A 26,281-nucleotide genomic window follows, 5' to 3' on the forward strand; every position below is an offset into this window, starting at 1 on the left:
AAAGACCATAGTGATTTCTGGAGTACCCAAGATTATATATTTTTTCTTATACATTCCCGTTTTTTTTGTTTAATCTGTAATAGAAATAACCTACAAAATATACTTTAAATAAATTTCTTGTATGGAATTTTAATATTATTCTTTGAGTGGATTTTCCGAATACCGACTACGACCCTCGCTAAAACGGACAATTCCCTATTGTTGACCCTTTTCGGTCTTTTGTTTTTCGCTCGACCAGCCAAGCGCGCCAAGTGGACGTTTATCTTTTGCAGTCACTGTGCACTTCTAGTTGGCCCTGCCCCGTACAAGCTGAAAGTGTATATAAACCATTTTATTTGCGCTCTGGTGCGGCATATGTTTGCATAATATTTCGCGGAGCGTGAAGGACCCAAAAGAAAGAACTCCTTGGGAGCTTACCTTATATTTTTTTAATATTCTTTTAGCACTTTATATTTGCAGCTTGTTTCTTTCTTTTTTTTTAATTTTTAACATGGTCAAATTCATAAAACCCGTTCCATGCAAAGTCTTTTTTTTCTATTTTTCTTTTTTTTTTTTAAGATTTTTGGAATACACACGCTGAAATCAGCCAGGCTTTGGGTGGTGTCTTCTGGTTGGAATTGTTGTCCTGGGCAGTGGAAGTTGTTGGGTTGGGAATGGAAGCAGCAACGGAACCGTTCGGCTTACAGGCAGTAAACCGCTTTGACCACCGATCCCTGCTTGGACATGGAGTCCTTGTGCAGCTGGTACTGCAGCTGGAGGGGCGGCAGGCAGAGCAACTCCCGGAGCTTCAGGCCAATCTCCATGACGGCCTCCTCGTTGTACCCGTTGGCGGTCCAAACCGCTGGAGGATGGAGGGGAGAAGTTGAGTTAGGAGTTGCGTTAGGTAGTTGCTTTGGGAGATTCCATATATGTCATCACAATACTGGCCCTACTAATGCCTGAAACACTTGAGAAAAGTGGGTTGAAATACCCGACTTTAAATTAATCTTTTAAATATATTTTATGTATTGTAAAAAAAGGATAAATCATAAAGTCTTTTCCAGATGTTATTGTAATATAAACCTCTTTAAGATAGAAATAAATTTTTGAAGTGAAAAAGTATTGTCTGAGGAAACCTTTAAAAAGAAAGCATTTTCTTCTATAAATATCAATTTTCTTGTAGAAAATTCTCTACATTTGTTTCCCCTTGTGTAAGATACTTACAAATTTTGTTGGTTTTGCCGCGCAAGTTGATAACAGCTCCGCAGACTTCTTCAGTGTGATCAAAGGCCTCACCAATCAGTATGAGTAGCTGTCAGCGGGCGGATAGTAGGTTGAAATTGTGTTGTTGTGAGGAAGCTGGCAGCTCCTACAGATACGACAGCCAAGGGACACAAAGCCACATGGCCACATGGTCACTTACCACATCCAGCCAGAGCTTGTCGAGCTCCACTTTGGAGCCACGCCCTCTATTGATGACCCAGCGGCCGCCGTACTTGTTGGCCTCATCCTCCCACATGGGCCTACAAACAAATAAAGTAGTAATGAGTTAAAAGGCATTTAAAAGTAGGTTCAAAGCGGGTTAAGAAGCTTAAGAATTGTTCAAAAATGGGCCTCACTGTGTTCCCTTCTTGAACAAAGAGTAATCGCTGCCGATTTTAATCTCTGACGGTGGCTTTATGTGATTGTACAGACTCCAAAAGTCCTCCACCATGTCAATGCTGGTGATCTCGTTCTGCAATTCCTCCCAGGACTTGCTGCGATCGTTCTCGAGATACCACAGCGTCCAAGTGTGCTCCAAAGGATGCTTAACTCGCATATCGAAGGGCTTAAGCAGCCTTAGATCCTGATCTTGGCACTGTTGGGCCTGGGAATGTGATTGTGGTTGTGCCTTCGACTTCGATTGGGCTTGGGAGTCCCCCTCGGAGTCCAGCTTCTGGCGCTTAGTATCGCTTTGCTGCTTGACCGCAAGCATTTTTGTGTATATTTCTTTACTTGGTCGAATTTAATAGCAATTGGACGCACTATTCCCGGGCTTTGAAACACATAGACACATACGGACACAATACGATAATGTCTACGGTGGCCTGGACGGAACCAGACTGAGGAAAATCCCCACACCCCAGACAGCAAAGGCAAAGGCCCTGAGAGGAGGAGTAAATCAAACTTAATCCCCTCCAAAATGAAACCAATTCGTAACTTTCATTGCACGTAAATAATTAGACAGCCAATCCATGATCAGACCTCTTTGTTTTTCCCTCTGCCTTGACCATTTATGATTATTGTAATGCAGCTATATTGATAATTGATTATACCTTAGGTAATTGAAACAGAAGTGGGCATGACACACCCCTATAAAGTGTCTTAAGATCCATAGATCACTGACTTAGGGATAATTATTTTTCTAAGGTATCTGAGAGATATGCAAACTAGCTGAAGAAACGACAAAGTCTATGGTAGCCTGGACTAGACTAAAGAAAATCTCCCCAGATCCACAAAGGGGCCGAAGGACACTTAATCGCCTCCAAGTTGAACCCAATTCATAACTTTCATTGCACGTAAATAATTAGACACTCGTTCGGGGCCATCTTTAGGCACTCATCTTGAGCCAGCGCCACTCAGTGTCCTTCAGTTACAGGACTCTCTCGCTCGCTGCTCAGTCTTTCTAATTCAACTCTAAACTTTTTATGCTCTCTAGAGTGTTGCCTTCAGTTTGGACACTGAAAGGAAAATTTTGAATTAATTCGGGAACAAATTTAGGACTTTTAACTTATGGTGGTCTATAAGTTTAATCATATTTAATTCTTTTCACTCATATATTTTCTAAGAAATTTGTATGTCAAGCATTTAAGGCTACTATTTAGCTAGGAGTTTTTTGCTCTGTGCCACTTAATTTTGCGGACCCGTTCATGGCCATCTTGTTTGGCCTTGGTGATAAAAATCGAGCGCCTTATGCTTTCGTTCATATAAAGCGTTAATTTTACGACACTGAATGGAAGGACACTTGAGCGACTCCGACGAGTCCAAGTACAAGTCCAGAGAGAAATTTACGCACTCACACTTTCGCCCTACGCCCTCCGCCCGCCCGCCTTCCTTTTTTCCTAGGATTTTACGACAATAAAGAAGAAGAGGGAAATTCAGTGAGGAGATGGAAGAGGAAAAGGTGGAATTTCCCAGGGCTTTTGATGGTGTTGATAATGATGATGTTGCCTGCTATTGCCGGAGCTGTCGCCTTTTATGTCGCCTGCCATAAAAGTGAAAATATTATGAAGCTTGTTCGTGGGCCGGGCCTGGACCGAGTCGGGGAACAATGAAACGGCTACGTAATTGCCGGCAAAGTATCTCGAAAGTCATCTATGAGGCAGTTTTTGACTTGTGCAATTGACATCGGAACACAAAACAGTTGCGATAATATTACAACAGCCCGCCCCGAAATGCCGAAATGCCAGAGATGCTAATAATAGGCAATATCGAAATTGAGACAATGTCTTGGACTTTAATTTGACAGTCAAGTGACAGGTAGAAGCACTTAAACAATATTCCGATGAAGCAGCAAGTATCCTTGACGGTTCACAAAGACCCAAAAGGCGCATAGGGAGAGGAGTCTCAGCAGGAATTTCGTGTCCAAGATGACATTATATATGGAGACCTTGAGGGGTTGCCTAATTTCCTGGTGCAACAGTACGTCGACCTGTGGGTTAAATTCATTCTTAATATGTATTCTATCGTATTTTAAAAGCAATCATATCCAGTCACCGTTCTATCCAACTCCTTGTGATAGTTACTCATCTGAAAGTGGCAAAAACTCCTTGTTGTCCTTGATTCCCAGGATATTATTTTAAAAACCGTACAGTGGAATATCAAATTCAATGCGGAAATACTCAAGTAGTAAAAGTCTTTGCCATGAATGGCAATGAAGCACAAAAAGGGTATCAAAGCATAGATAAGCCCACACAGCCAATGGAAGCGAAAATGATCAATAATTTCGACTGTCAGCTGAAAGACCCTAACTCGAATTTGAATTAATCCCTGGGTAATCGCCTGCAGTTGCTCCACCAATACCAGAAACTGGCCACTCTCCAGGACTCTTGATTGCCTCAGTGAATCCAAATCATTGGAGATTCTGCGAGTACAGCGATGCAACTCATTGTAACTGGCTATGAGGACCACAAACAGGCAGAGATTAATGATGATATCGAGCAGAAAGGTCAACATGAAGGCCAGCAGAAAAAGAATGAGCACACGCGAGATGAAACTCTCGAAGACGACACTGCGGCTGATGTCCACCAGCATGTGCAGGCATCGCAGGAGATTCTGCAGACCCAGAATCAGGAGCAGCAGGTGCCTCAGTTGGAAGATATTCGGATTCCTGGCCATTACATTCACCTGTTCCAAGACCTCAAGTAGCTCGTTTAGGAGCCTCAGGAGATCCTTTCTGCCCCAAAAGCCTTGAAATCGAACTACGAGCATCACGTAGCTGCCCACCATAAAAGGCCACATTTCTCTCACATGGAGTAACATCTCACTGAAGCTTCCATACAGCAGCAAGGACACAACGAATAGAATCAGACCGGCGTATATCTGCAGGACACCGGAGGGACGAAAGCGCTTCTCGCGCCAGCTGTAGACGCAGGTGGTGACGCCGCAAAGTTGGGTTACCGCCAAGATGAGGAACAGCAGCTGACGCGTCCGGCGGTTGAGAAAATTCACTTCCCTCATTGCGGCAAGGGAAACAATCGATCTGACTTACGGTGGAAAGTCGAAGTCCTGAAACAAGGACAATAGTCGTAGGACGTAGGAGAGGGTGCGCCTCATTTGAATTATGACCGCATTTTAGCGCTGATGTGCGCGCATTAATAAGCGCGGTCGAAGTTTTGATGGCTTAATCGATACGTCGGCAATGTCGGCAACTCTTGCTGCTGGCCACCGCAGCGCATTCTGCGGTTGTCCTGCCCGGCTTACTCGGCGCCTAAAAGTATGCTCGGTATTTGGGGATTATGCTGCCAAGGACTTTAATTAGAGATAAATGGGGGATTTAAGTGTAAGAGCCAGGAGCTGCGGTCAACAATTGCATTACTTGAAAGAATTTCGGTGAGAACTTAATGTATTTCCATTAAAAGACATATTTATTATGTAGTATTTAAAGTGTTTTTACTTGTGTGCTTTTCGTAAAAAAACATCCGCGGCCATTAACCTCAATGCCTAGTGAGTTATGCTGCCTGCTCCTTGAACGAATTCGAAGTGCTCCCCCTCACACATATTACCGACCCCTTTGTTTGCCGCCTCAATAAAGAATCCGGAAAAGGGGAATCCAGAATCCTGAATCCAGAATCCCGAATCCCGAATCCTGAATACAGAGCCCTGCGATTCGGGCAGGAAAAACAATCTCAATCTCGTTTTACGCGCTGCTGTGCGGCGAGCACATTTAATTACGTAACATTTACGTTAAAATTTTATTGTGCGCATTACGGGAGAGATGGAGACCGGCATCCGGATACGGGAGTCCGTGAGTCCGGATTCCGCAGACCGGACTTGGACTCAATCCTTCGATCCTTCGTGCACTCAGCTGTGTGCGGTTTCCGTTACACATTTCGCGCCATTGTCCGAGGGCAAAAGGCGTGGCTCCACCCATTCAAGGACATGCATGAGCCACCTCCTGGCAGGCAGCTCATTTTGATTCGGAATCGGAGTATCCGCATCATTTGCGTTTGCCAGCAAACGAGCGAGCTGGTCGGAGTTATTGGCATATTTTTTAATGCTGCCGACAGGACACGGACCTCGGACCAGGACGAGGGCAAACTGATATAGACAGTCTGTCAGTTATGGGATGCTGCTCAAGCAAGCAAATATGAGTCTATCTGGGAAGAGAAATCATGGTAAAGAGAAACAAAGGCACAGAAAACATATCAGACCATAAGGAAAAATTCAGCAAATTAATTTTTAATATTTAAATAAATTTCTGTATGAATATTAAAGCCAAAAGGGACCAAATCCGTTGAATGCATCAATTGTCAAATTGTCAATTGTCAGTTTGTTGCATTATCAGCGCTTTACGGCTCATTTGCGTTTTTGAACATGTGTAAACACGGCCTGGCAGATGGTCCACTCCTTCCTTCACAGGATATGCCAGTTGATATGGCCGCCAGCCACTCATCATCATCATCATCATCATCGTCATCATTGCAGCGTTTTTACCATCGGTGATTTATGAAATTTACAAACAATACCTCTGTGTGTGTGTCCCCCGTTCTGTAGCTGCAGTTTTCCTGCCCGCATTTATTTTTCGCATATTTAATGAGCACAAATATTTTCGCAATATGTAAATTGTGAAACATACACTGACCTCTCGCAACCGGAACTTAAAAATATGCCATTTGGTGCCTTATTAAGCGCTCATTACTCACGCAATTTATGGAAATTTAAAGGTGAGTCGTCCGTCCAGTGACTGTGTCACCTGTGCAACTCTTCTCCTGTCTAGCTGTCCATCTCCCCTGGCTGCAGTGTGGCAGAGCCTCAATGCCTCCTCCGTATCTTGTCTGCGGTTGGAATGGACAGTCCATGCCGCAGTTTTGCGGCAGCCACTCGGCAAAGATGAGCCATAAATTAGTCAGAAAATGGGGTCAGTTTGGGTGGCAGGATTGCAGGTGGAATGTGTGCACAATGATTAACTCTTAAATCTGCCGCCATTTGAGGTGGACTTTAAGCCTTTGATTGGGTTAAGAGGAAATCAATTTCACAAATGCAATTTACTGTCGAGAGATAGAACATGTGTGGCTTAGAAGAGCTACACTTGGGGAAAATAGTTTGTTTTACGGGGGGATTTCATGAGCTTAGCTATGTGTTTATTGGATTTTTCGTACACTTAGCCATGTGTTTTGAGGTCTATAAAGTTTTTTTTTTGTGCAGCCATTTTGGTCCTACAAAATCAGGAAATATATCCATTATTTTTTGGACTTAATGCTTTATAGTTGTGATTTTTTCTGCCAAGTGCAAAGGCTCCTATTCGGCGGCGGCTTCCCCAGAGGCCCAGCTATCCCTGCACAAAACAAAAAGGAAAATAAATAAAAAAAAAACAAGGCAGTGCCATTGAATTCACATTCACGTTTTGTTTATTTATTTATTGCAGCCATTGCAGCATTGTTATGCACACCAAGGCAGACAAAATAAATACCCGGGCACAGAACAATAAATTTAAAATCTAATTACGCGCACCATTTAATATCGGAGCGAAAGCGGAAACGGAAGTGGATGAGGGAGTGCGGCGGGCAGCCAAAAATTTCGAAACGTGAGCCAAGAGACTCCCCGGTGAATTTGGCCGGGAAAAGAAATGAAAGCCAGATCGAACAAATCCACACACACACACAACACACAATACGAAAAGATAAGCCAAGGCACAAATAGAAAAAAATGCAATTAAAATTTTTGATAAGCTAACTGGCAGACGCAGCTCGAATTAGTTATCTACCAATCCTGCCCCCTCTTCCACTTCCTGTGGCAAAGCTGGCAAAAAAAAGAGAAATTAAATTGCCTGCGGTTGAGCTTTTGACTTGCGGGCAGTGGTGGTCAGTGTGGGGTTAAGCCGAAGGTCCTTGGGTCTCCGAATACAAATGAGTTTTCTTTGTTGCCCTCTTGCGCATGTAATTTACACTGGCCAGCAGAAATGGGGGCCCGAACCAGAATAGGGGCATCAACCACATCCGCAACCAAATGGTCAACATTGCTCAACTTGTGAAAAATACATTATGGTTTAAAGTATTTAATTGCACACAATTTCTGGGGCTGAAGGGCCCACTCAAACGGGGATATGTGTGCTGGGGATTTTGGTTTAGGCGAAAAAGGACAACGGCTGGGCAAACAAAACGCAATTAAAACTAATAATTAATACGACAACAGGCACACGTTTTCGGCAGTCTGCTCTCTGTTCTTTTTTCCGACTTCCAGTTGGCCCCCGCGGACATTTGTCAAGTGGGTGACCTTCCCGGGGAGTTGGCCTAATAAAATTATGCTTAATTTATATGCAGGCTGCGTCATTTGACTGATGCCTACTAATGACTTCCTAACAATTTTTAATATCTATGCAAATGAACATAAATTGCTCGTCCTTGGCTTGGCTTGGGACTCCTACTCCTGCTGCTCTCCCGTCCCCCAATTATGTGGCCCCGGCTTCCCGCTAACTTTGGTTAACCGTTTAGCCGCTGACCCCGCACAAGTAACCAAAAACGGCGCAAAAAAGCAGAAAAAGCTGGGAAATACAAGTAACACACAGCAAACAACAGCCAGGAGGCCCCGGCAACTGCTCTCTGGCGTTTAATTAAATGACATTATGGCCGCCGCGCCGCTATGTAGGCAGTGAAAAATGCTACAGAGTCAAGCCAGCCCCCATTTCCCATTTTCCCTCGACCATTTTGTTTCCCTCAGCTGGCCGAATGTGTGCATTGGGAGCCGTATTTCAATTTTTGTGCGAACTGCGTCTAGTTGCTGTCTATTATGGCGAGGTCATTATTACGCTTATAGAAAAAGTTAGCCTTGAGATCATCTGGGGAGCGGTTGTCAGTTGCTAGAATATTTTGCACCTGAAAAGGTGTGGAAAATACTATCATTTGAGCTTAACCAGATAGATATATTTTGAAATGTTATGTATATATAGTTTTTTGGCTTTTCAGATACCTTTTCCTTAGCAAAAGAAATCCTTTTTGCGTTTGAGTAAATATTTTTTAGGCTTTAATTTCAAATAGTCGCAGCCGAGACTCTCTGGAGTCTGTTATAATTGCTGCATTTCTCATGCAGATGGCATACTTTTCATATTCTCTGGACCCTTTTCTCTGCTCTGGCTAGAATTTGCATTGCAAATAATCATTTTTAAGTTGCTAATGATGGCAAAACAGGCCCACAGTCCCACAGTCCCGAGGCTAGAGACACAGAGGCTTAGCCTGGGAGAAATTAAATCATTAGTTATGCGTTGCACAGAATTAATGCGCTTGTAAAACGGATCCAAAGAACTTTTAATTGCAACTTTCTAGTTTTTTGTGAAACTGAATCTGAATCGGAATAGGAATAGGAATAGGAATCAGAATCAGAATCGGAATATGCAGATATGCAGAACTGAAACACAGTCCGTGTTTGATATCAGAAATGCATTTGCCGATTGACTTTTGCCGGAGCCATCAAACTTGGCTGTAGCTTTGGCTGCATTAGCAAAGTTTTTGCATTTGAGACATCCCCTCCGACGTCCGGCCATCCCGAGGGGTCGGAATAACTTCAAAATGAAATCAAGCCGAGCTAGTCAAAACTTAAATTGCACCAAAGTTCAGATCTGCCTCCTACCACGACACGAGGGGAGTAGTCAGGGTAACACGGAAATACGGAAGTAGGGACAACACTTGGCAGCTGCTGCTGCTCCTGGCTTTGTAAATCTCTTGGCAATTTCCTGCAGCTGCCCAGCTAAATTGATGCCAAATTGAATGTGTCAATTTCCATTCGATGTCATGCATTTAAATGCTTTATTTTTATTTGCCCAAAGCGGCAGCTGCCGCCACTGGCAACAAAGAGCGCCAACAAAAAAATGCCGCGAGCCCATTGTGAGTGCAAAACAAATAAAATTTGTAATTAATCCCATATGTTACGACATAGAATTCTTCTTCTCGAATAGATCATTAAGCAGGCGTTTAATTTGTTGAAATTTTAATGGATCAGAAGAGTTTACTCTAAAAATTTTTAAATTATTTGTTTACCAAAATTCACTAGTAAAGGATGTATCTGTATATCCTTACACAGTATTATTTTTCAGTTTCCGACCCTTTAAATCAGTGAAGGAGTCATTTCCGACCAGATAAATCATATATATTCTTGATCAGCATCAACAGGCGAATCTTTCTAGCTATCTAGTAAAGAAATTTTTTTTTTTTAGTTTTTGGTCAAAATTTTGTAACAGGTTTTTACATTGTTGACAATCTGAAAATTGCGGAAAATTATAATATATTAAAAATGTAATTTGGATATGCAGATCTATTAAATTATAAAAAACTAGCTCAGAACAGCTTTCCGAATCCAAATTAATCAATTTTTGGCTTAGTTATGAGTTTCTTAATCTGTGGGTTATAGAAAAATCGTCATGTAAAGATCGACCTATATTTATACCTTTGCAGGGTATTATACTTTCAGTCAGAAGTTTGAAACGCAGTGAAGGAGTCATTTTCGACCCTATAAACCATATATATTCTTGATCAGCATCAACAGGCGAATCTTTCTAGCTATCTGGTGAAAAAAATTTTTTTTTTTAATTTTTGGTCAAAATTTTATATCAGGTTTTTACATTGTTGACATTCTGAAAAATGGACAAAAATTGTAAAATATTATAAATGTAATATAGGTATGCAGATTTATTAACCTATTAAAAACTAGCACAGAACAGCTTTCCGAATCGAAATTAATGCTTTTTTGGCTTAGTTATGATTGATTTCACATTCGAAACCGTGATGTAATGGTTAACTCCAAGAGTATACACGCTTTGGTTAAATTAAATCCCTTTCTTGATATAAGATTAAAAAGTTTAAGGTTTTGTATAGTATTACAAAGCATAGAATAATATTAATATTAAGAAGTTAATATTTTAAATAAGTCATTAGAGATAAGTAAGGTACATACATTATTATTATTAATAGAGATTGTTGATAGATTAATTAATAATTTCAGACACTCATTGTAATGAATAGCCAAGGCGCATTCTGACTATATCTTTTATACAGGTTTTATCCAAAAAAATTCCCTTTTAAAGCTTTTTACAAATTATACAAATTAAATAACATAATAAATAAAATGCACTTTGGCTCATTGCAGACATGAAGCCTTCATTAACCACTCTAAATTCCCTTTAAAATTAATACATTACAAACCCTTGAACCATTTCACTTCCAAAATCATTATCGATAACACACTGCTCACTTGCAGTAATATAAACATTTCGAGTAATCATTCCATCCAGATGTTGTTGCCATTTTTATTTATTTTATTTTATTTTTTGTTGAACAATTTTTTGTATTTATATTTATTTAAATTAAAATGCTCTCAATTTCCAACTTTTGCTGCCCTATTTGAATAGTAATTAATAATTCAAATGCTATCCAAGCATATTTAATATGCGAAACTGCAATTCGCTGTAATGCCAAGTGAATGCCTGAAATTATAATATTTATTTAATGAATGCCATAAACATCTCGCAATAATTGCATATTTTTCGCTAACGAGCGGCCAGCACACCCTCCTACGACAACGTGGCGTATGCGCAATGCCTTCAATCCTTCGCAAGCTCCCCACAAGACTCCCCTCCACACATCCTGGCCCGAAAGAGATCAGCATAGTTGCAGCGCCATTCCGCCGAATAGCTGTATATTTTTATAATGCTTACACACATGCGCCATTTTGCGGCTTAAATTTCGAAAACAAACACAAAAATTTTTTGGCTCAACATAAGCGGCTTACAATGTTAACTCTGGCCAGCACACACACCCCACTGCTTTAGAGCCCGGCCAGGAGGGCGCCTGTCGCTTGTTGGCAACTTATTTGCAGTTGGTTACCTGCAGTTTAACACAAATGTTTGAATAGCAAACTTTTTCCCCTATCTGGGACCAGGCCAGGGCAAAAACCCGCAGCGATTATGTTCGGCGAATATTGGCTGTGAAAGGCATTTGCGCCGAACAAAAAACAGGCATCACAAAACCCCAACGATATCATAAAAAATAGAGAAGAGACTAACGTATTCTATGCTTAGTTTTATGTCATAACATTCTACATTGTATCTAGCTTTAAGTTAAAATATCCTTCATCCTTTATTGAAAATGTTTAGGAGCCCAAATTAGTGCTTCACTAACCTTATCAAGTTCCTTATTAAGTGACAAAATACCAAAATTTGGTAAACGTCATTTGTGATAAGCCTTCACTATTTTTTAAAACGTTTTTTTCCGATGTGGCCTGCTTCGTTCAAATATTATTTATACAAACAGATTTTTTTTTTGCTTACATTTATACAGATTCAGATTTGAAATTCATTGTGTTTTAGAAGAGCGATTCAAAAAACATAGTTCCCTTGACTTAAATTTTATTGAAATTGTATTCCGTTAGATTGTTACTTTTGTTTGTTACTTCTAAATCCACGAAAGCCGCAATGGACCACCAAAGACAGAATATGGTTTCTGCCGAAGGCTATCTCAGCGAGGTTCAGAAGCGGGAGCAGCGTGCCCGCCTAATAAACGTCCTGAGCCGCTTTAAGCCGCACGATGCCAATCCCCAGCAGTTCTACAACTGCGTCCGCGAACTGTGCATCATCCATAATTGCAGCATCGACGAGGGCGTGGAGCGGGCAGCTGTCACCTGGCCGAGGCTTAGTGAGATCCAGCGGGAGACCTACAATTCGGTAGGGTAATCTCCGATTTTTTGCTCCCAGTAAATATAGAAAATGATTTCCCAGCAACGGCATGCTCAACTACCCATTCCGGTGCCGCGGCACCTCCTCTACCGCGCCTTCGAGAAGGAGCGCAACGGCATGTGGTCCCTGGGACGCTCCACGACGAGTGGTGGCAGGCACTCCACTCGCTACACCCTTGAGGCATACACGCCGCCCCCGAAACCATCGAGGATACAGGCACGCTTGCAGCAGAGGAGGCCCAAGTACGACAACCGGTTGGATCTGCCGCCCAAGGTCGCTGCGACGCATGTGCCGCCGCCCCCAAAACCAAAATTGTCTAGGCCTTCACCGTCTTCCATGCGCCGGATCCGGAGTCTTCCACCTCCCACTATACAGCGGGTTCAGTCCATTAGGCACATCCTGCCGCTGGTCGGCGAAAAGAAGACAGCACGACAACGCCTCCAGAGAAAGCTGGAAAAGATCTGTGCCCCAGAATCCGTTGCGGATCCAAAGGCATCCGGTGATGGCCATGGAGCCCAGAAGAAGAAGGCCACCAAGCGAAAGAGCTCGAAGACCAAGAAGTTGGCCAAAAGCAAGGATCTGGAGGTCATAGCCTTTGACCCAAAATGGAACATAGCTATTGGCAGTGTCCGTCGGCGCCTCATGATGCATGAACACTAGATAAGAGGTTATTTTTGAATATTTGTTAGTGGGTCCCTGTAAGTTCTAAATTAAGAGTGAATAAAATTATAATTAAACAAGAATTTGCTTTTGAAAAAAGGATACAATCTGAAACAGTCCAAAACTAAGCTTAAACTTTTGCGTTTCTTAAATCAATGTTTATCAAGAGTTCTATGGACATTTTTTTCGACAACCCCAAAACTTTAAAAACTAATAACTAAGCCAAAAAACCATTAATTTCGATTCGGAAAGCTGTTCTGTGCTTGTTTTTAATAGGTTAATAAATCTGCATACCTAAATTACATTTTTAATATATTACAATTTTTGTCAATTTTTCAGAATGTCAACAATGTGAAAACCTGTTATAAAATTTTGAAAAAAAATTATCAAATTTTTTTTTCTTCACTAAATAGCTAGGAAGATTCGCCTGTTGATGCTGATCAAGAATATATATGGTTTATAGGGTCGGAAATGACTCCTTCACTCGGTTTTAAACTTCTGACTCAAAGTAAAATATATTAAAATTGTTTGTCAATTCTCCAAAAAATAATCCAAAGTTTATTAGAATTTAAAATGGAAATTCATGCCCAATGAAACACGGAATACATACCGGCAGAGCCTTATTGCAAAATCAGTCAGGAAAATATAACTTCGGACCCAAACACTAATTACAAAACACTGCCAGAGACGGGAGAGACATATCAGGAAATTGCTTCGAAATTACAATTAAGTTGGAAACAAAGCTAGAGAGCTCAATAACCATTGTGGGTCAAACTTTGCCTACCTGGAATTTACCTTTGCTCTATCTCTACCTCTGCTCGTTGTGTTAATTATGCATGCCAAGAGCTGCCTGTAGATACTTTTATCTACAAGTACATCTATCTGTATAGAACCGCCCAGCTTAAAGCCAGGTTCTGGTGGCCACAAATCAAACACGGCCACGCCCTTGCTATGGCAAATGCCCCGCGGTCGCCTTTTAAATAAATTTTCGATTATCGCGCACATTAAAGCAATAAAAATGTAATAAATTTTCAATCTGCACCTTGCTGGTCGCCTCCTCCGCCGTCTCTGTCGCTTCCTTGGCGAGATTTTTATCGAGTTTCGTAAATCGATGATAAAATTAAATGAACTTTGCTGCCGCTGTCTGCGATTGACAATGGCAACTTGGAATTTGCGCCGCGGGCGTTGTTTAGTTTTCATGGCGAAAGCAATACACAGCTGCAATAACACGCATACGCACCGGAGGCCGAGGCAAATTCCTTCTTCTTCGTCCGTCGCCATCGCCATTGCCTTCGATTGTCTTTTGGCGGCCATTTTCATTTCCCGAAGGTTTTGCCATTGTTTAGTGCTACAGCCACAGCAACAGCCACAGCTCCCAGTGCCGGCTTGAATTCCAATTTTCATACTCGATTACCTTGGTCGGCGGTGGCCTGGCCTATTGCCAGTGTGTACTTCTGTGCACTGTGTTATTGTAACCGTGGGCTCTCCGATTTTTTCCTCCTGCGTTTTCCAGTCCAGAACCACAGCTTCACCGCACTCAATAAAGTTTTTGAACTGTGGAAAGGCAAACATTTTATTAAAAAACTTTTGTTTCACGAGGGGGAGTGGGACGGAGGGGACCTTGAGGCCTGGGCGCAAAAGTTTACACATAGAAATATGATTTTACATTTGCTTTTAATTTTAACTCTTGCAATCATTTTTCGGCCCGGCCACCTTTTGCAGAAATATTAAAATAAGAATAACTTTTGCTTTCCCCAAACAAAAGCCATAAATGTCGGCCCGTCCACGTAATTGATTGTTGCGCAAAAAAAAAGCGAGAGAGAGGAAAACAATTTAATAAAAACTTTCCGCGAGGCTCTACATGCGTCCTGAGAAGTTTTCTAGTCAAAGGGGAATATAAATATATGTTTGTTCTTCAGGGATTTTGTTTCCCAGCACTGGGCGTGAAAAATTTAAATGCTAATGAGCTTTTAATTGCTCACTTCAGTCATTCCACAGTGCGTATGAGTAATCTGCGAGAGTGTGTAAGAATTAATGAACCTCTTGAGTGTGTCCCAGGCAAAGATAAATCGTGCACATCCATCTAAAGCCCTTCATGATGTTAATTACCGAACACACACACACACACACACACACACTCTGTCACACCGGCCCCGGAAATCTACGAGATCCTGGAAAATAGAGAAAAGTGGGTAAAGTCCTTGTAAGCGGGCGAAATCTAAATAAATGCACAACAATTGCAATTTCCATTGCAGCAGCAACTTGATAAAAACTTTGCGTAGAAGAAAACTATTTGCTGGGGATGGAAAGTGGGCGGAACTCTGGGCTAAACTAAACCCAAACACAGACTCGGAAACAAAAACTTCCCAAGGGGGGGCCTGCTAGAAATCCGGTGTGTGCGTGTGCGTGAGCAGATAAAACTTTTAATTAAATAATTAACAGGAATTGTATATGCATCGGTATCGTCCACTTGTTGGAGCTTGGATCCTGGTTCCTATCTCCGAAAGCCCCTGGCCGTAAATAAATACCCACACATTGTTGGCCAGCCGCTCGACCCACAAAGGTAACCAGCAAAAAGATTATATCCAAAGATAGAAACTGTTTTCGGAATGGTTATACTTTAATTAATTATTGCACGGATGGAAATAGAAAGTGGAGTGTGTGCATAGCATAGCCTTTTGTTTGTTCTATGTGTAAATAATTGAAATAGAAACAAAGTTTAATGGGAAAAGTAGAAGTTAGTTGTTTAATTAGTTACTATATATAACACAATTTAAAAAAGAAGCCAAGCTATCTTCGAGAAGTCAATGTTTTTTTTTACCTTTGCAGAGTCTTCCTGGTTATCCAGATGTATTTCATTGGTTAGATGATATTTTTGGGGTCGAAGAATCACAATCACTTTCACCATAGATGTTACCAGCGAGGAGGCCGCGGACAGACTGAGGGTAGCGCCATAGCCGCACCTCTATTTATACTCCCCGAGGAAAGAAAACAGAGAAAGTGAGAGCGAGAGAGGGAGAGAGAGATAGAGAGCAAGAGATGTCTCTAGAGATATGCAGGGAGAAAGCAAGAGAGAGAGAGAAGGGGAGTCTGGTTAGAGGGTGAGAGAGAGAGAGACAAGGAGAGTCTGAGATACGGACTGGGAGAAAGAGAAGGCTATTCACTGCCATTACAATATTTTTTTATTATAAAAACGGAAGCTTAAATTATAATACCCCTGCAAAGGCTATAATAAAAGTGATTGCTATTTACTCAAAACTTAAGATTAATGTCAAAGATTAGAAATTAACTCGTTTAAGTAAAGAGTAATTAGCATTCATCTAGGTTAAATTATTGGCTTATCTTAGGGCCCAGAGAAGGTTTCCTGAAATTGCCACCATTACCGATTCGTATACCTACGGATGCATACCGAATCTCTCTTGATGAAAGCAGCTTGCATACATGAAACCCGCAATATTCGCTGCATAGTTGGCAACCATTGACCGCCACTGAGCCTGGCCATCACCATGACTATCGCCATCATCATTATCGTTATCCGCATCGCACCGGGAATGCATCATCTGGATGCATTCCTCGACTGCGTTTGCAACTGCATTTTGGCGGTTGTCGTTGAATTTGCGGTCCGTTGATATGCGTAATAACGCAATAAATACAAATTAAACATGCTTGAGTGCAATTATGCAAATTAATGGAGTTTATAGGCCGCGACACGGATTCCTGACGCCACAGCCCGTAGCCCGTAGCCGTAGCCCATAGCCCATAGCCCATAGTCCGTGGCCCGTAACGGATTACGGAGCGATTGCCGGGCACTAATCTCTTGTAATGAACGCAAATATGTAGAACACGGCGATAATCGCTCATGTTCACATTCAACAATAAAGTGCTTACGAGTGTAACCCATGACATCCTGACACAGACACACAGGATCGCTAATCGCAGTGTCCTCTCCGCGCCGCCGTAAATACAATGTTCCGCTGTCACGTTGAATTTAACGTTTATCCGTAAACATTTTCGATTTAGTGGAAGCTATTTCTTTTTTTCATTTTTGTTGCTTGTTATGTATATCTAGTTTTATTTTGTTGTTTTTTTTTTTTTGCGCGGCGACTAAACAAATACTCGCGCAAGTCGCAAGTTTTATGTCCATGTCCTGCGTCAGCGGCAGCTGTTGGTCCCTGGGTCCTTGGGACAGGCGATTTCTTCTTAAATTTCTATAATTGCTTGTGATTTGTTGGCCACGAACGTGCCGGGCAACTGCAATTTGTTCGCACACAAGAACACATAAGCGTGGAATGCTTTCTAAGAGGTACAGTCGAGTTCAAAATAATATGACAAATTTGTTTAAATATATAAAGAATATATTTTAAAATATTTATTCCAAGCTTAATATTGTTAGTTTCTTCTTTATAAAATTAGATTCAATATCCTAAAAGAAACTATAATTTAACTGGGAAATGGGTGGGAAAAAGCTTTTTATTTAAAAGCAACTCATAAAATCTCATAAAAATATCACATAAACTTCAGTAAATATACACAAATCTTAATATTCGTATATACTTATAATGTTAATCCCATTATCTTCACCCAAACTGTGGCTTCGTTTGCCCCACCTATAAACACACATTTGTCTTCCCCTATATAGATTTTGCTATATATTTTTATTTGTCTCACGCTTTCAATAATTGCCAGTATTACACGTGGCCCTAATAAATTAGTCTTGGACTTGGTTTTGGCCAGAGTCCTGCTGCTCTTGCTGCTTTGTTGGCTTATAACTAAACGAAAATAAGCGACAAACTTGGCAAAATGTTTGTGCTATTTCGTCGCGTCACTCATACGCCCCGTGGCCGTCATCTCGTTTCCCATATCGCATGATATTGTGTGTTGACTTTAATTACAATTTTTACAGATATTTGCATAAAGCATTTACCATGCATCCTGGCAGCTGTGTCCTGTGGCAATTTTGAAGCCACATTAAAACTCAACCGCGATGTCTAAAATTATGCCATGTCGAAATGCAAAATGATGCCACATCAATATGCATGCCAATGCCGCCGCTCAATCACATTTCAAATGTCTGTCCCTCCCTCTGAACAGAAAACAAAAATCCAAAATCAAAATCAAAATGAAAATGATGCGGAAATGGCCATATATAATGACTAAAATTCCCTGTCTCTGTGCCTCCCTGCCTCCCCGGTTCTTGTGGGCATTTACTCTTCCGGATATTGAACGGATTTGAGCTGCATATGTGACAGCGCGAAATGATTGAAGCTATTGTCAGAATATCGCACGCGGAACATAGAAAACTTGTTACGGAAATGGGAGGCGGACTTCCAATAGATGACATTCCAAGCAAATAAACTTTTGCCTCTAGTTGCAGGCATCAAAGCGTAATTGTCGAGTGATTCGATATTGAGAGTACACTAACGAAATTGATTATATATCTTCATTAAAATTAAATGCTTACTACTGATTCTCTCATAAACTTGGAAAAATAATTATATTTCCTACTATGGGACACCTTTTAAATAGATTTTAACTATTAAATTCAAGAGAATTCCGCTTAAATGAAAATTTACATTTCATACCTTTTTTCTCCCTCTGCACAATTGATAGTTCTTGAGTTAAGTTTATGCTATAGTTTAGCTAAATAGAACAATTCCCTTCGATGACTTATTCAGACTTTATTCCGACATTCCGTCTATAGTTGCGCTCTCAAGTGGTCTCCAGACAATGGCGGGTTTTAAGAGGTTGCGCGCTTAATGGCACATTAACTCATCAAAGCAGCCGCAATTCGCCCGCCGGGGGAAAGTCAGTGACTCTCCCCTTCCCCTACTTTGTGATTTTCCCCACGATTTTCCCCCGCACTTCACACTTTGGCTTTCCCCCTCCCCTCAGAACATCATACAACATTTTAACAGCTGTCAGTTTTATGGCGCGTGACTTTTACGACAGCCGGCGGTGAAGGTAGCAATGAGGGAGGAGGAGGGGCGATATATAGCTGCCGGGGAAATTCGGAAATCGGTTTTAATTGCCAACTAGAACAACAATGCGAATAGCAATAACAATCAGCAAGTGCGCCAAAAAGTGCGCTACAGTTTTTGGCAACAAACACGCATTAAACTCGAGGAGAGCGAGCATAAAAATAGTTTTATTTTAATGTGGCAAAAAACAAACGACCATTCAACAATTCAGCAATTTTGCAGCTTTATTGATGTTGGCCTGTGTAAATGTTTGAGTGCTGCATTTTATTACATTTTACACACTAACGAAATTCATTTTAATATGCAGCTGGGGCAGAGCAGGAGAGCTGATTGGTTCCTGCGATACACATTAAATGCGTGAAGCGATTTTCGAAAATGTTTTCCACCGAAAGTTCGTTCGTCGTGCAACTGAAAACTGGTTGAAAACTGAAAACTTTTTAAATGCATTTGCCTTGCATTTATTTTGCAATCAGGAGAGGAGGTCGACGCGGCCGACGACGACATGCGAGCGAGAATAATAAAAGTTTCTTAGCAATTTTCTCGGGGCGCAGCGGTAAGAACAAAAACGGATTTTTGCCCTTAAAAAAGGCAAGGATATCTTAGGGGGCATGTATACTATTAAAAGACCTTTTGTTAAGATTTTAAATATATTAAGTAATCAGCAAGACATAATACAATAAGAGTTAAGAGTTATCACTTCAAATATTCATAATATTAACCCAGTTAAGGCAACTCTCTCTGGGTAGAGTATTTTAATTTCCTTCTTTACCTTACCTTTCTACCGGCATAACACGGCATGTTCTTCGGGCTGTTACTCCTGCTTTCGCCTGCCTTTCTGCACAAAGTTTAATATTATTATCAATTTTCGCACAAGCTGCAGAAAATTGCATGCAATTTCCACGGCGGCGGCGGCGCCAGATCCGCTTTTCCACCTTTTCCCCAGCAGCACACAAAAGGTGCAAAATATCGCAACACATTTGGTGGACGGCATAAGTTATGGCTCGACCGCAGGTAATTAAATACCATGTGAGAGAGTTCCTTGCTGGTCCTTGCTGGCTGCCCCCTTGGCGCTTTCAAAACTCGCTTAGCTTTCGTTTAACTGCCGTTGAATCGCATCCTGTTAATGAGCAACTAGATTGTTGTTGTTCTGTTTTGTTTTGGCTGCTGCGGTTAACAAGCGCCTTGTTTTGTTTGCAGTTTGCCGGTAATTACAAATTCATGAAACACTATCATTAATTCACCAGAGTTCAACAGAGTCGCCGCAGGATGTTTAAGCAGAAACAGATAGGTCTTTAGGCGTTATGTGAACTTGTAAAGGATTTGATATTATTTTAGTCATATATTAAAACTTGGTTTATAGAGAAAATATTATCTTTTAAAGGTAACTTTCCAATAATGTATAAGAAGGTATCAAAATCCCTTGAACCGATATCTGTTTAAAATACTAATTTTGTATTGTTCCCCCTCTCTTCTATAATACAATTTATACAATTTTTATTTTCTGAATTTACAGCTCAGTTTTGTATGGTGTGTTGAGTTTATTGCTTACCACTTTGTCAATTTGTATTTCCAATACATTTGGCTTTAGTTGGATGCCATTCCCTGGCAGAGAGAGAGTGAGAGAGAATAAACTGCACCCAAGGAATGCTCCACAATGAACTGCAGAAAAGGGTTTCCAAATCCAATTCGAACCTTGTTGCGCACTAAATTTTCAAGTGTCAAACTAATGGCCTAAGAAATACTTTATAGCTAAAATTTTAAACAATATAGATGGAGAGCGAGGGCGAGGAGGCACAATTCAATAAAATATCCATTGTCCTGGCCCAGCTCCTCGTCTTTTGTGCAAGTCCTGCGTGTGTGTGTGTGTATATATAGAGCTGTATCTGTAACTATATCTGTATGTGAACGCATCATTCATCCGGCGGCCATATTGAGGCAACATATCCGGCGACAGGATGCCAAGACAAGAAAATTTCATGCTATGCTTTGTACGTTTCCGCCTCGCTCTTGCCCTTCCCTGCTCTGCTCTGCCTCAACCCCATTTTCGACCCTTTTGCCTGCGCGCAGGATTCTTGTTGTTGACTGCCAGTGCTTATATTTTATTTCATGCCAACAGCACTGTTTAATTACACACAAAAGACAACACACACACACAGAGGGAGAGAGAGAGAGAGGGAGAGGGAGAGGGGAAGAGCTAGCGAGAGACAGCGGTGCATGTTAGCCTGCCACACGGACACAGATATCCTTCTTTCTGTATCCTTGTGCTCCGCTCCGTATCAGGTAATGGCCGCCCTTGCTCGCATGCAATTTATATTTTCTGCTCTCACTGTCTCTTCTCCTGAGCCTCGATTTGAAGTCCGGGTCCTGGCCAATGTCCTGGGTAGTTCCCCCGCCCCCCTTCTACCTTGTTGCAGTGCAATTAAGTTCGACTGCAAGACAAAAGACATGTTGTTTGATATCCAGCCAGTGTGTTGCTTTTCCTTCTAGAGTTCTCTTTCAACTAATTTCTCAATTGTTATTTTTATGAGTAGCATTTTCACAGAATTACAGAAATAATAGTGATGCCAAAATACCAAAAAATTGCTCTGAACAATGTGTGTTTGTGTGGGATAATAACTGATTAAGAACCACGTTGACAGATGCACCTGGGAAAAAATACATAAAGAATATATATTTTACTGGAATTTTTTCTATGAAAACAACCTTTTTTAAGGTTGTATGAAATCTCTACTCTTACTACAGTTTTTTCTGATTTAAAAGATTTTTTTATTAATAAAACTTGACGCTATAGATTTTTATGAGTGTTCAATAGCAGTTTTTACCTTGGGTTTTGTCATAATAAATTGGATTTCGTTGGGAATAATAACCACTGAGCTCCTGACTACGATTTAAGGATAAGCTCAGCGATTGGCAACAATTACTAATTGCTATTTGAGGAGTGGTCGATGAACTTTGAGGGTCTGTCTTGCCACTGATCATGTGCACATAAATAATTGTGCCATTATTAATTGTATTTTAATACTCAATGTTGTTTTTCTTTTTTTTGGGAGAGCCGCTCTGGGAAATTATTTATCCGATTCTTAACAATTGCATCATAAATTTCATTAAAGAAAGAACTCTTTGCTGTACAATTTATCATCTGGTAATTGATAATGCCAGCGCCTAGGACTATGCCGCGCCATGTTGATTAATTATCGCAATGACAACGGCAATGGCAGTAGGGAAAAACAACAGAAGCGGCAGCAACAAAAAGCGATAGCAACAATGCAAAGTTATCGCTGCAAAAATATTTTTCAAAATTTCAACGCCGAGAGCATGATTTATGTTGGAATCCTTGGCCTCCTCTCCCGGTCGAGAGGCCGAAGGACGAGGCAATGGCCTGGATGTGGATGTGGGCTAAAAGCATTGAAAGGTCTCGGTGGCGGACTGTTTTTGCTCTTTGATTCCTTCACTGTTGCTGTTTGTTTAATTAAAAACGCAAAACTTTTGCGGTTCACAGCCAAATTAAATTATGTTCAATTTAACTTTATGGTTCCGCTCCGCTCCGCTTTTCTTTTCTCCTCTCTTCGCTGGCGGAAAAACCTCGCAATAAGTTAGTATTGAGTGTGACCCCAACCTGAATTTGGAAAGTTTTCAATTTCCGAATTACGAGGGGGCGAAAAAGAAAGTGCCATCATCAAATGTGTCGAAGGCGAAACAATGGCGCAAATTGTACACAGAAAGCAGAACTTGGCTCTCGGTTTTATGGTCTCAGTTATGTTGACAACGCGGCGTATGCGCAATTTGTGACAAGTTGCCCTTTGTAGGAAGTTTCCTTCTTGCGACATTGTTTCAAGGTTCCACAAAAGCCAAGATGAGAAACGCAGAGAACTTGGCCAACATTCTGCTCGAAGTGTTTGTTAAAAAGTTGCCATCTCCCAGGCCTGCCCAGGACAGCGGTTTTCTGGCCACGCTTTAAGTGGCCCAGCTATTTGATGGAAATGATTGACAGCCGCCTATGCCGGAACGGGGAGGTCCAACTAAACAGGCAACTCCCAGCATCAGCCGACGACCAAGTTAACTTGGCCGAAACAAAGTGCAAAAGTCAGGCGAAAGTTTCGCCTTTCGGCTAAACTGCAGGTAACTGAGCAGAACTCCAGCTCAGCACTTCACCACCCAATATCACCCTGCTCACCATTCACAATCAGGCAGCTGCAACAGTCAACTAATTCCCAGAAATGTTTCGCTAAGGTTTTCCATTCAACTTGATTGACAATGCCATAGAATTATGCCATGCCAGAACGGAGTAACTCTTTATTACTAACTTCAAACTGGAATGGAGGCATTGTAGGAATTTAATTATTGTAAAATAAATGGAGGTTAAGGAATTGCATAACATGTTAATGCAGCAAGATCTACACTACAAAATTATCCTATCTTATTAATTATATATCATATCATATCAATATAAAAACCAAATATTTAATCTATGACAAATCGAGAGCCTTTTGTCAGGCCATAACAATAATAACTCATTTCGCTATGGCACTCAAACAACACTTGACTCAACTCAACTCATCTGAGATTGTAGTAATATTTTTGTTAACTGATTTGTTGGCCACTTGAAACTACCGCAAAAATGGCCGCCACTCAGGTGTAATTGCACACAAATAGCTAATAATGTTCTGCCAATTCCCGATAACTGCAACAATTGCCAGGCAATTGAAAAATATCAAAAATGGAGCAGTCATCGGTTGTTGGCCGGGCAAACTTACATGGCAAGGCAACCGTTTATTTATAAATCACTTTATTGTCGGATTTATATATATATATATAGAAATATATATTCGCAGTTGGACGACCAGCGTCGGGCGTCGGAGTTTCTATGCCAATAAGCAGCTTACCGGAAGTTGTAATGCTGTAAATTTAGATTTCCGGCCGCAAGTGCAGCGCCATTGGCTTGGCAACATTTGCAGCCCTCTGGCAAACTAAAAATAAAAAATGAAAAATAAAAAACACAAAAAGCCAAGCCAAGCCGAAAAAAAGAGGAGAAAACTTTTGCCACAATTTCATTGAATGCCAGCCACTCCCCCGTTTAGAGCCATTTTTCGTCTAAGGTATAAGCAAAAAGTTACCGGCTTTCGCCAGTTTCAGATCCTCAATAAAGTCAGTCCACAAAAAAACCGCAACTCAAGCGAAACCTGCGACCAATTTGCAAGCCAGAAATATTTCTATATAGAGTAAAAAAAGGAACTATTAAATAGAGGAAAATGCAGAGCCAAAACACCGTCTGGGTAATTGACCGAGACTGGAGCTGATTGTCCAGTCTGGAGTTACTGTCGTCATCTGTCCATTAATCACGTCCTAATGTCGGGCCACACGAGTCTGTCAGAGCACACTAATGATCTGTGCTTTACACATGTACCCATGGCCTGGCCTATAGATGAACCATCTCGGATGTCCTTTCTACTCCTTTCCAGTGCAATGCAGACAAAGAAAATTGATTGATTTTGGTCGCATAAGTTATCAACTGATTAATATAACCATGAAAATATTTATTAACTATCTTTGTAACTATTTAAGCTAGTCAGGCACAATAATTTTTTATAAAATCATGGAAAACTTTATATTTTCTTCATCAAATTACCTAACACCTAGTTATAATTTGCTACAATTTTCTTTTAGTGTGGTCAACGTCTACTGGTCGCCAGTGTTCCACTTAACCAACGTGTTTCATCTTTCTCTCCTTGGTTGCTTCGGCTAGCCGTGTTGCTGCTGCTACTGCAACGTTTTTTATCGATAAAGTGCAATCAATTTTTACAAATGGGATTATTTTCTCGGCTCCTCTGGCTCTCTGCTCTGCCTTTGCCAAAGGAATGAAACGAGCGAACGAATTGTAATTTGTTTTCCCCATGCATTTGTTATTGTTCTCCGACTGTGTTTGCCGGGCACTCTCTGTCGCAGTAGTCTTAGTGAAGTCGCCGCATTATCTTACGGCTATATCTAGTGCTACATATGTATGCACCCCGCAAGCCCCCAATCCCGCAATCCTCAATTTCCATTGCGGAAAAGTCAGGTGGAATGCGCCGCTCCTCCACACGATGGCAATGCAAAGCAGCTTTCGATAGAGATTTATGCTTGTTGGTAGTTTTGCTCATAAAAATGCATTTTTATTGCTCTGACTGCGCTGCCTTTTGGCTTTTCCCCTCCGTTTCCCCCCTTTTTTTTGGTATCTCCATCTTTTTGTTGCCTGGTCTTGGCTTTTGAATATTGAGTTAGGTTTTCGGGCTGCTGCGCCAAAAGGTATGCAGCAGTTTCGGTTTGCTTTGTGTGGGTCGCTTTGTCGCCGCCATCGCCTCGTAAAAACTGTAATCAGGCAAAATAAATAGCGCCATAAAATAAGTTTCTATCTTTTATTGCCAACGAAGAAACGAAACGAAACCGAACGGAACGGCAAATAAAAATAACTTACTTAACTTTTATTCCGACCCTCATACAATTTGTGCCTAATGGCAATGCAATGTTAATGGATTTTTAATACTTCTTCTTGCTGGAGGTAATTTTATTTAATTGTTTTCCTCGGATTTCTGGCTATAAATTGTTTGTGCTTTTTTTTCCGCGGCGTTGCGCAGATTCCAAATGAGTTATATTAACGGTGGACATTAAATCGGCGGGAAAATTAATCCAATAATCCATTTTTATCGATTAAGGCTGAAATTATCATCAGATTTATATTATTTTGATATTGGGAGATACATACTACTATAGATTAAGTGATTTTGTAATATAAGTATTTCTTTAAATAAATTTAATTATTAAAATATCGATTATTTCTTTCTACTGACGATATTTTTCCCTTATTTTCCGATTTAATTTTTACATTTATAATTTAAAAGCACTCGTACAATATTAAACACATCCTTCCTTAAAGCTCATCTTAAATCCTTCGAGGCATCCCTTTCAACTGCTGAATCAGCGTGCCATCTAAATAATAGCTTAAAATCAATTGATATCTATTTTATCAATGCCACTGCAGTTGCGGCTAAATTGCATTTATGGCTTTGCGCTTTTATTTAATTTTGCACATGCAATTTGCGAATTCCTGCTCCTGCCCTTCCTCGACTAGCTGCTCCGACTGCTTCTTGACTGCTCCGCATCCTTTACCTCCAGCTCCTACCTACGCAAGGCGTATCCACATAGATCCACAGTTGAAGCGGCGAATCGTACTGAAAGAGAAATCCTTTCATACATTTTTCTATACAAA

General features: G+C 41.0%; 3 protein-coding genes across 3 annotated transcripts; 1 reads left to right on the forward strand and 2 right to left on the reverse strand.

Moving 5' to 3' along the window:
- Positions 1-512: 512 nt before the first annotated feature.
- On the reverse strand, positions 513-2,110 carry eIF4E4 (eukaryotic translation initiation factor 4E4). The gene is made up of 4 exons (XM_020946024.2): positions 1,599-2,110; positions 1,403-1,502; positions 1,204-1,291; positions 513-841 (listed from the first exon to the last, which is right to left on the reverse strand). The coding sequence occupies exons 1-4, from the start codon at positions 1,952-1,954 to the stop codon at positions 681-683; spliced, it is 705 nt and encodes a 234-aa protein (XP_020801683.1). The 5' UTR covers positions 1,955-2,110; the 3' UTR covers positions 513-680.
- A 1,398-nt stretch (positions 2,111-3,508) lies between these two features.
- Positions 3,509-4,698, reverse strand: Grl65a (Gustatory receptor-like 65a). The gene is made up of 2 exons (XM_020945927.2): positions 3,736-4,698; positions 3,509-3,670 (listed from the first exon to the last, which is right to left on the reverse strand). Exons 1-2 carry the CDS (start codon positions 4,696-4,698, stop codon positions 3,509-3,511), a joined length of 1,125 nt encoding a protein of 374 aa, XP_020801586.2.
- A 7,296-nt stretch (positions 4,699-11,994) lies between these two features.
- Positions 11,995-13,143, forward strand: LOC110178779 (uncharacterized). Its single transcript, XM_020946025.2, has 2 exons — positions 11,995-12,388; positions 12,443-13,143. The coding sequence occupies exons 1-2, from the start codon at positions 12,140-12,142 to the stop codon at positions 13,058-13,060; spliced, it is 867 nt and encodes a 288-aa protein (XP_020801684.2). The 5' UTR covers positions 11,995-12,139; the 3' UTR covers positions 13,061-13,143.
- The last annotated feature ends 13,138 nt before the right edge of the window (positions 13,144-26,281 follow it).

This window comes from Drosophila serrata, unplaced genomic scaffold (assembly GCF_035046125.1).
Source record: "Drosophila serrata isolate PLE 108 unplaced genomic scaffold, ASM3504612v1 contig_116, whole genome shotgun sequence".
NCBI lineage: Eukaryota > Metazoa > Arthropoda > Insecta > Diptera > Drosophilidae > Drosophila > Drosophila serrata.

Coding starts and splice junctions, on each gene's coding strand:
- eIF4E4 (XM_020946024.2), bottom strand. CDS start 1,954: ATGCTTGCGGTCAAGCAGCAAAGCGATACTAAGCGCCAGAAGCTGGAC. Junction 1,503..1,598: donor TTGTTCAAGAAGGGAACACA/GTGAGGCCCATT, acceptor ATTTGTTTGTAG/GCCCATGTGGGAGGATGAGG. Junction 1,292..1,402: donor ACAAGCTCTGGCTGGATGTG/GTAAGTGACCAT, acceptor GCCCGCTGACAG/CTACTCATACTGATTGGTGA.
- Grl65a (XM_020945927.2), bottom strand. CDS start 4,698: ATGAGGGAAGTGAATTTTCTCAACCGCCGGACGCGTCAGCTGCTGTTC. Junction 3,671..3,735: donor ACAAGGAGTTGGATAGAACG/GTGACTGGATAT, acceptor TTTAACCCACAG/GTCGACGTACTGTTGCACCA.
- LOC110178779 (XM_020946025.2), top strand. CDS start 12,140: ATGGACCACCAAAGACAGAATATGGTTTCTGCCGAAGGCTATCTCAGC. Junction 12,389..12,442: donor AGCGGGAGACCTACAATTCG/GTAGGGTAATCT, acceptor ATGATTTCCCAG/CAACGGCATGCTCAACTACC.